The following is a 10,050-nucleotide window of genomic DNA, read 5'->3' as shown; positions in this document are numbered from 1 at the left end:
TCTGTCGTCCCCTTCTCCTCCTGCCCTCAATCCCTCCCAGCATCAGAGTTTTTTCCAGTGAGTCAACTCTTCGCATGAGGTGGCCAAAGTACTGGAGTTTCAGCTTTAGCATCATTCCTTCCAAAGAAATCCCAGGGCTGATCTCCTTCAGAATGGACTGGTTGGATCTCCTTGCAGTCCAAAGGACTCTCAAGAGTCTTCTCCAACACCACAGTTTGAGCCACTAGGAAAACATAAAAGGATACAGAGATTTTAAATGTATTCTTAGGCATCTCTAAGCAGAAATTACATTAATTTAATTAATACCTGGCAGAGCATTCATATATCTACTTGTTAAAGTTACTCTTTAGGAAATTTAAGTTACTGCTTTTTAATTTGTCTTTTTGTATAAGAGATGAGATTCTCATTTCTGAATTGTTTGTTTCCAGATAGATCATCTTGAAAAAGAAACCAGTCTTTTACGACAAACAGAAGGATCAAATGTTGTGTTTAAAGGAATAGACTTACCTGATGGGATAGCACCATCTAGTGCCAATATTATTAATGCTCAGAATGAATATTTAATACATATCTTACAGGTACTGAAAACTTTATATGTGAATAGCAAAATAACAATCATCAGCTGTTTCTTTGAGTTCTTAGACTATTAACAGTGAGATGTATTTTTACTGGATTTTGATGTTAGATGGAATGTTATGAATAAAAGCAGTTCGTTCTATTCATCTGAATGAAAAGCAGGCATGCCATTCATATGAAATGTATGATTGACAGAGTAACATGCAGCTACTATAAGGTAGTAATGTATAAGTAAAGTGAGCTCTTTTATCTGTTGCTGGTTGGAAAAGCAATTCAGATGGATAAAGTCTGATACAGCTTTTTGTGTAATGATTAGAATTGTTCCTTTTTTGTGTGTTAACCACTAGAAAAACTTTTAAGAGAAATTGTCTTAAAATTGTCTTTTATTTCTTTCTCCCCTTTGCCCTGTAAGGTTAGTTACTCCGTTAGCAAATCAGAGAGGATACTGCTTGCCCTGTGTTGGTTTGTCAGCTTTCCTCTCTACGTTATAGTCATTATGAATGGCCTAATGAGAGTCGCTTTTCATTTTTCCATTTGAAGTGTGTGTAAATAACCATAAAATCACTTACTTTGCAAATATAATTACAAATGTGTTCAGAATCAATGAAAATAAGTTTTTGATTGTAAGCACTGCTGTTTCCCTTTCCTAAGTAATCTACTTGTGAATATATTTGAGTTATGCTTATCAACTGCTTGTATTTGTAAATTATATTACTTAATCCTTGAGTTGGAGAAGGCAATGGCACCCCACTCCAGTACTCTTACCTGGAAAATCCCATGGACGGAGGAGCCTGGTGGGCTGCAGTCCATGGGGTCACTAAGAGTCGGACACGACTGAGCGACTTCACTTTCACTTTTCACTTTCATGCATTGGAGAAGGAAATGGCAACCCACTCCAGTGTTCTTGCCTGGAGAATCCCAGGGACAGGGCAGCCTGGTGGGCTGCCGTCTATGGGGTCACACAGAGTCCGACACGACTGAAGTGACTTAGCAGCAGCAGCAATCCTTGAGTATTAGAATTGAACTGTTTATTGGATCATTACTTTATTATTCATGTTGTGTCATTATTCTTAGATTTCTGATTTTAACACTTTTCCTGAATTTATTCTTCTTTACTTCAGGAACACTGTCAATAAGTAGTATGTCAATAACAGTATAGCCTTGTCATGTTACTTGTGATGATTCATTATTTTTTAATCTTTGTGTAAAAACACACACACACACAAAACACATAGAAAGCATTGTGGTAGATTCAGTTCAGTTCAGTCACTCTCGTGTCCGACTCCTTGTGACCCCATGAACCACAGCATGCCAGGCCTCCCTGTCCATCACCATCTCGTGGAGTTCACTCAGACTCACGTCCATCGAGTCAGTGATGTCATCCAGCCATCTCATCCTCTGTCGTCCCCTTCTCCTCCTGCCCCCAATCCCTCCCAGCATCAGAGTCTTTTCCATTGAGTCAGTTTTTCGAATGAGGTGGCCAAAGTACTAGAGTTTCAGCTTTAGCATCATTTCTTCCAAAGAAATCCCAGGGCTGATCTCCTTCAGAATGGACTGGTTGGATCTCCTGGCAGTCCAAGGGACTCTCAAGAGTCTTCTCCAACACCACAGTTCAAAAGCACCAATTCTTCGGCGCTCAGCTTTCTTCACAGTCCAACTCACACATCCATACATGACCACTGGAAAAACCATAGCCTTGACTAGATGGACCTTTGTTGGCAAAGTAATGTCTCTGCTTTTGAATATGCTATCTAGGTTGGTCATAACTTTTCTTCCAAGGAGTTGCTGCTGCTACTAAGTCGCTTCAGTCGTGTCCAACTCTGTTCGACCCCATAGAGTAAGCATCTTTTAATTTCATGGCTGCAGTCACCATCTGCAGTGATTTTGGAGCCCCAAAAAATAAAGTCTGACACTGTTTCCACTGTTTCCCCATCTATTTCCCATGAAGTGATGGGACCAGATGTGGTAGATTAGCAAACACCAGTTAAAAATCCAAAGACCTGTTCAAAGTGGCAAAACAATACTTGAACTCCCAATCCTAAGGCAGCATGGAGTGCTGGAAGTAGCAAGATCTCTGGAGTCAGCCAGACCTGACTGCAAGTGTTAGATCTGCAAATATGTAGGCACCTGGCACCAAGCTTGGCATACGTCTCAGAAAATGGTTACCAAGCCTAGTACTAATGAGGTTTTTAATGTTAAATAAGTTACTTGATCTTTCTGAGTCTCAAGTTTCTTCATCTTTAAAATTAAATAATTGGAGAGGACAATTTGAGTGAAGATATGAATGCATATGTTCACTAAAGGGTATGTGGGGCTGAGTGGCTAGAGGCAAGTTTGTAACCACTGAATCTGATCATTTGATGGTTACTGTAACTATTACAAATATATGATGAAAATAATCTTACCTGTTTCATAGAACTTCTCTTTTACACATATTATCTCATTCCATATACCATAAGATGTTCAAAATAATCATAGAAATGATCTGGGCTGCTTAGGGATTTGTTGTCGATTATCTTTTATATATTTTTCTATAATCTTGTCAGAATATGAATTTATACTTTCACATTTTAAATATATCCTGATGATTTTTTCATTCTCATTTCTAAACCAATTTTTAGGAACTAGAATATAAAGAAAATAAGTTAAAGAATTTAGAAGATTCTCTTGAAGACTTTAACAGAAAATTTGCAGTAATTCGTCATCAACAAAGCTTATTATATAAAGAATACCTAAGGTATAGGTGTTAGCAAAACTTTATAAATATGAATGTAGCATATTCTTATTAAAGTTAAGTAACAAAAGATATTTAGATATTTTCTTTTCCTTTATCCTCCTGCCTCTTCTCCTTTGCTTTGTGTTTTAGTTCCTTGTCCATAAAATTCTGTGATAGTGATACTCTTTCATAGTTATTATTAACTCAATAACTTAATTATGTGAAATAACTTAATTATGTGAAAATGCCCAGATCTGAGTATTTTGTGAATATTATGGCACATACGAACAGTTCGTGTCAAAAGTAGTTCTTTTTCATCACCAGCATCATTATTCATGTGTTTTCATAGAGAACTAGCCTGTTTCTTCTTATCTCTGCCATCTCATCTGTACTAATGGACTAATAGCTTTAGTAATAATTAGAATATCTGATCAAAGTTTGTTTAAACACTAAGAATGATTATGATTTAATCCAACAAGAAAGCCAAAGCTAATTATAGGTGGGTCATGTTTGGGAATCTTCTAGTGTATGTCATGTTATCTCCTATGATGGTGCAGGAGTTAGGATTTCAAGGAAGATGGAACCATGTCCATTGAAGAAGAGGGGTGTTTTCTTTTCACACAATTCTTCATTTTTGTTTATAAAATTTTTTCTAGAGGACTCAAGCAGACTTAGATCTCATTAGCCAGAATAGTAAATGAGCTGTCCAAGTCATATGTCCAGGTTTGAACCATTCAGTGCTGACACCATAAGTGGTTTATGCCAACCAAATTGGAGGTCTGGGTAGGCAATAATATCTTATACACCTTCTTTAAGTCTAATGATTTCTCACTTTGTATGGATTCTAAATATTTCACGATTATTTAACACTCAAATTTAAGAATAGGGTCAGAATACCGAGACTTGATTTCCAGAGTAAGTTTGGAATATTGATTATTTTCGTAATTATCTTCTGTTTTTAATAAAATGTTTACAAGATCCATTATCATTATATTGTAATAGTTATAGAGTAGTAATTTGTAGTTTAATTTGATAAAATAATTTCTTTTACCTTCATTTAATTAAATAATAATAATAACTTCCAGGATTAACCCTTTCAAGTGGGATTTTAACTTATGTTATCATATGTTGATTAGTTATAATTTCTCTTGTTTTATGGTAACTAAATTTCCATTATCTAAAGTTATCTCTTCCTATAGATTTACTGTATTGCTTTATTTTTAAATTCTTTAAAGTGAAAAGGAGAACTGGAAAACAGAATCTGAAACAATGAAAGAGGAAAAGAAAAGACTTGAGGATCAAATCCAACAAGATGCTATAAAAGTAAAAGAATATAATGTAAGTAAAGCACTTTTAAAATCAATATTCAATATTATTCAAACTAAGATAGCTAGATTCAACAAGTAATATAAATGTGACTTTGTGCAGAATTTGCTCAGTGCTCTTCAGATGGATTCAGATGAAATGAAAAAAACACTTGCAGAAAATAGTAGAAAGATCACAGTCTTACAGGTGAATGAAAAGTCACTCATCAGGCAATATACAACTTTGGTAGAAATGGAGAGACAGCTTAGAAAAGAAAATGGGAAACAGAAGAATGAATTGATGGCAATGGAGGCTGAAGTTGGTGAAAAAATTGGACGTTTGCAGCGTTTTAAGGTATGTCTGATTTTTTTCAACTCTGAAAGTTTTCAGACAAGAAGGATAATATGATTAATAACTATCACCTGGATTAATAGAAAACAGTTATTAACATTTGACCATAATCGCTCCATCTGTTTTTTGTAAGAGTATTTTAATTGCAGACATTTCTCCCCTTAGTATTTTAGTATGCATCTCTTACAAAAAAGTCTTTTTCTGTTTACATGACTACAGTAACTTTATCATACTTAACAAAATTGACAACAGTAGTTTATATATTGTCGAATGTCCAGACCACATCCACATTTCCTTATTGTCCTTGGATCCAGTCAAGGACTCTGCATTCTCCTTGGATGTTTCTTATCCTAAATCTTTTTAATATAGAATCTCCCCCTTTTTTTCTCCTCCTCTCTGAAAAATACTGAATGTTTAATTATATTCTGTCATAATTTTATTTGTTCCACTAACCATTATATTTACGAAAAGTTATCTTTGAAGCTGTGGTTATATTCAAGGAAACATTTTTGGCAAGACTACTTTGTACTTTGTAAATAACACTTTATATTGTGTCATTCAAGACATGGAATATCTGGTAGTCCCATTTTCATGATTGATAACTGTGTTAAGGGGGAGACAGCCATATATCTCTATTTTTAAGTGATTTAGTTAATTAACTCTTTGGTAATGTTTTGATACCATGCAAATAATCAGTTCTTTATTAGTTCTCTAATGGTTTTAACATCCATTGGTAATTGTTGCCTGACCCAATTATTTCATCAGGAGTTGCAAAAATCATGATGTTTCTAGTTTATTATGTACTTTTCATTTATTAGCAGATATTCTTTTATAAAATAAACAGCTTTTCCTCATAAGCCAAAGCTCTTTGGTTATCTTGAAGTATGGTTCCTGCTGTCAGACATAGTTTAAAGTTTCTTTACAGTTCTTATTGTCTTTATACTATCTCTGAGTAAGAATGTGTCATCAAAATAACATATTCTATAGTGATGTGAAGTAATTCTCCTTTGTATGGTTATGATATACATTTGCTGTGGTTAGGCTCATTTGTTTTACATTTGTTTTCAACTTCACGGATAACTTTTTAAAAATTAAATTTGAATACATAAAGTATTTACACAAAAGATGTCATCAGAGAAATCTTACTTCTGTCCTTGTACCTTTTGCTTCATTATATTCCACCTGTTTGCCTCTTTTGTTGTTGTTTAGTGGCTAAGTCGTCTCCAACTCCTTTGTGACCCCATAGACTGTAGCCTGCCAGGCTCCTCTGAAATCTTGCGTGGGATTTCCCAGGCAAGAATACTGGAATGAGTTGCCATTTTCTACTCCAGGGAAATCTTCCCAACCCAGGGATTGAACCTGTGTTTCCTGCATTATCAGGTGGGTTCTTTAGCACTGAGCCACCTGGGAAGCCCTTTACCTCCTTTGCTGCTGCTGCTGCTAAGTCACTTCAGTAGTGTCCGACTCTGTGCGGCCCCATAGATGGCAGCCCACCAGGCTCCCCCGTCCCTGGGATTCTCCAGACAAGAACAGTGGAGTGGGTTGCCATTTTCTTCTCCAATGCATGAAAGTGAAAAGTGAAAGTGAAGTTGCTCAGTCATGTCCGACTCCGAGCGACCCCATGGACTGCAGCCTACCAGGCTCCTCCGTTCATGGGATTTTCCAGGCAAGAGTACTGGAGTGGGTTCCCATTGCCTTCTCGCTTTAGGTAACTGAAAATCCTTCTGTTTCCTTTTGCAAGTGTTAGCAAAGACACAAAAAGTGGCATGCCATGTGTATTATTCTACATCTTGTTTTACATCTGATCTTATAGCTTATTTAAGTATGTATATATTTGTTTGCGGACAAAGCAATGGCACCCCACTCCCAGTACTCTTGCCTGGAAAATCCCATGGACGAAGGAGCCTAGTAGGCTCCAGTCCATGGGGTCACTCAGAGTCAGACACGACTGAGCGACTTCCCTTTCACTTTTCACTTTCATGCACTGGAGAAGGAAATGGCAACCCACTCCAGTGTTCTTGCCTGGAGAATCCCAGGGACAGGGCGGAGCCTGGTGGGCTGCCGTCTATGGGGTCGCACAGAGTCGGACATGACGGAAGCGACTTAGCAGCAGCAGCATATTCATTTGACATGTCTGAATTTATATAGAGCATGTAAATCTTCCCTGGTTGCTCAGTGGTAAAGAATCCACCTGCAGTGCAAGAAACATGGGTTCAATCCCTGGGTCGGGAAGAGCCCCTGGAGAAAAAAATGGCATCCCACCCCACTATTCTTATGGGAAGTCTCATGGACACAGGAGCCTGGTGGGCTCCAGTCCATGCAGTAGCAAAAGACTTGGACACGACTAGTCACTAAACAACAACAACAGTGTAAACCAAAGAATTCAAAGTAAAATGAAAATGTTACTTGAGTTCCTTGCCATCTCCTTTTAAACATAATAGTGAGTGAAATTGTCATGCTAATAAACTTATCTACAATATGAAATGTTCTTATTTTTGTGTTATATTTTATAGAATGTTTTTCTTGGAGTATTACAAATATGGCTAGTATTTGAGATGGACGGAAGAAAGAACTGGAATTTTCTTCCTCTTCAGCCTAAATTTTTGTTTGTTTTTGCAACACTTTGAAAGCCAAAAAGAAAAGGGGGGGGCTGTTATTTTTAAAGATGTGAAACATGATTTTCCTCACCACACAGCAAAAGTGAAACAGAATCCCAAGGGTAAGGTAGGATAGGGGATACTTATTTCTATAGAGGAGTTTTCAAAATGATGTCTGAAGTACTATTACAAATATTTTCCCCTCATTATTCTACTTCAGAATGAATTATAACCATAAATAATTTTGGGGGTTTTTTACTTTTTTTTTTTTAATTTTTGGCTCTGCCACTTGACTTGCCGGATCTTAGTTCCCTGACCAGGGATTGAACCCAGGCCACCACAGTGAAAGTGCTAAGTCCTAACACTGGACCACCAGGGAACTCATAAATTCTTTATCTTTCTCATGTCATAAATTTGGTTTTCTGTTCAGACATTTCTTTTTGGTGTTAATACGATGTCTTTAAGTAGTGACTTTCATAGCTCTGTAACTAAAGAGTTGAAGATAAACCAAGTAATTTAGACTTCGATACTATTTATTCTAGATAGCTATGATTCAAAGAAGTTTTTTTTCCCTATATAATGTTTCTTTTCTGTGAGCAAAAGATTTTCTTTAATTTTATAGCGAGTTTGTTTAATAATAAATAATCAGAAATAGGGACTTCCCTGGTAGCTCAGTGGTAGACAATCTTCCTGACAGTGCAGGAGATATGGTTTCGATCCCTGATCTGGGAAGATCCCACATACTGTGGAGCAGCTGAACCTGTGTGCCACAGCTATTGAGCCTGTGATCTGGAGCCTGGGAACCACAACTCCTGAAGCCCGCACGTCCTGGCGCCCGGGCTCTGCAGCGAGAGAAGCCGCCATAGTGAGAAGCCTACACACACCTAGAGAGTACACCTGCTGGACACAACTAAAGAAAAGCTGCGCAGCAACAAAGACCCAGCACAGCCAGAATTAAAAAGAAAAGCAGAAGTAGCTAAACTCTAAATGTTACCTGCAGGGATGCAAATTTTGCCTTTCAGTTTTCAAAAGACAAGTTTTTTTAAACCTTATAAAATTTTAAAAAGCCATCCAAAGATATATTCTAAGTGATACGCTTTCTTGCTGCTGTATATATACTTCTCAGATTAACTGAATTTCATTTAACTATGACAGGAGTTGTAAAAGAATTCATTTTATTTTTGTTAAAATTTTCAATGTCCAAATATCATTTCTTATATGAAAGTAATTAATAATTATTGCAATATGTTTTTATACAGGATACATCTGATTCTTTTAATGATTCTGAAATCTGTTTTGCTTTCAGCTGTATTATCTCAAAAGTGGCTAGTGCTTTACCAGAAAAAAAAAAAAACAACACTTCAATTCAATGTATCTTTATTTACATAGGAAATGGCCATTTTCAAGATTGCAGCACTACAAAAAGTTGTAGATAATAGTGTCTCTCTGTCGGAACTAGAATTGGCCAATAGACAATACAATGAACTGACTGCTAAGTACAGAGATATCTTGCAAAAAGATAATATGCTTGTTCAAAGAACAAATAACTTGGAACACCTAGAGGTAAGTTGATGTGATCCTTAAACCTTGTGATATGAGCCTCTGTGTGTGTGTGAGGGGGGTGGTATCTGTAGGTACAGAATAATTTCTGGACAGCTTCTTCCAGGTCATCTTCCTTAGCCTATTTGCGGAATTTAGCTGAATCAGACCTCTTAAACCGGGCACTTGAAAAAAGAACGTGGAACATATAGAATAATGTAATCAAAAGAGAAAGCATTATTAAGCATCCACCATTTTCACTTACCCTGACCTCTGATTGCCTCATGGCCCATAGTTTTGGGGGATGTATGTAGCAGAGAGTAGATGAGACATAAATCTCTCTTCCTGGACCATGGATGACCTCTGCAAATCTGTAGCCTTTCTTACTGTCTGGAAAGAGAAAAGTGGCCTGGAGTATCTTGGTTTAATTCAAGTCTATGAAATAACCCTGGTGGCTCAGATGATAAGGAATCTGCCTGCTTTGCAAGAGATCCGGGTTTGATCCCTGTGTTGAGAAGATCTCCTAGAGAAGGGAATGGCTACCCACTCCCAGGATTCTTGGAGAATTCCATGGATAGAGGAGCCTGGTGGACTACAGTCCATGGGGTCGCATAGAGTTGGACAGGACTGAGTGACTAACACTTTCATGAACAGGAACCAAGACCCTTTATAATTCTCTTCTAGCCACTTGATCTTCATATGTTTTACATTAAGCAAAACAAGCTCCTGTTTTTGTTTCTCTTCTTTTTCAAAAGTAAGAAATTATGTCTTTTGGTTCATTTTCTTTTATGATACTCTCATTGAAATAGAATGAGATCTAAATCTTTTGGTTTGAAAGCTCTCACTTGCTTCTCAGTTGAGTTCAGTCGCTCAGTCGTGTCCAACTCTTTGCAACCCCATGAATCGCAGCACGCCAGGCCTCCCTGTTCATCACCATCTCCCGGAGTTCACTCAGTCTCACGTCCA

General features: G+C 37.1%; 1 protein-coding gene across 6 annotated transcripts in view; it reads left to right on the top strand.

Moving 5' to 3' along the window:
* CEP290 (centrosomal protein 290kDa) overlaps positions 1–10,050 on the top strand; it is a 96,551-nt gene that overhangs the window by 32,766 nt on the left and 53,735 nt on the right. For all 6 annotated transcript variants that reach the window (XM_010832050.1, XM_010832047.1, XM_010832048.1 and 3 more), the window contains 5 exons: positions 429–578; positions 3,198–3,313; positions 4,528–4,630; positions 4,721–4,951; positions 8,935–9,108. In XM_010832050.1, the coding sequence (XP_010830352.1) occupies positions 429–578; positions 3,198–3,313; positions 4,528–4,630; positions 4,721–4,951; positions 8,935–9,108 (774 nt within the window). The remainder of the gene's footprint in view (positions 1–428; positions 579–3,197; positions 3,314–4,527; positions 4,631–4,720; positions 4,952–8,934; positions 9,109–10,050) is intronic.

Source organism: Bison bison, unplaced genomic scaffold, assembly GCF_000754665.1.
Source record: "Bison bison bison isolate TAMUID 2011002044 unplaced genomic scaffold, Bison_UMD1.0 scf7180017864535, whole genome shotgun sequence".
NCBI classification, from domain to species: Eukaryota; Metazoa; Chordata; class Mammalia; order Artiodactyla; family Bovidae; genus Bison; species Bison bison.
The sequence above is the reverse complement of the archived record's forward strand: the minus strand, read 5'-3'. Positions and strand labels throughout refer to the sequence as shown.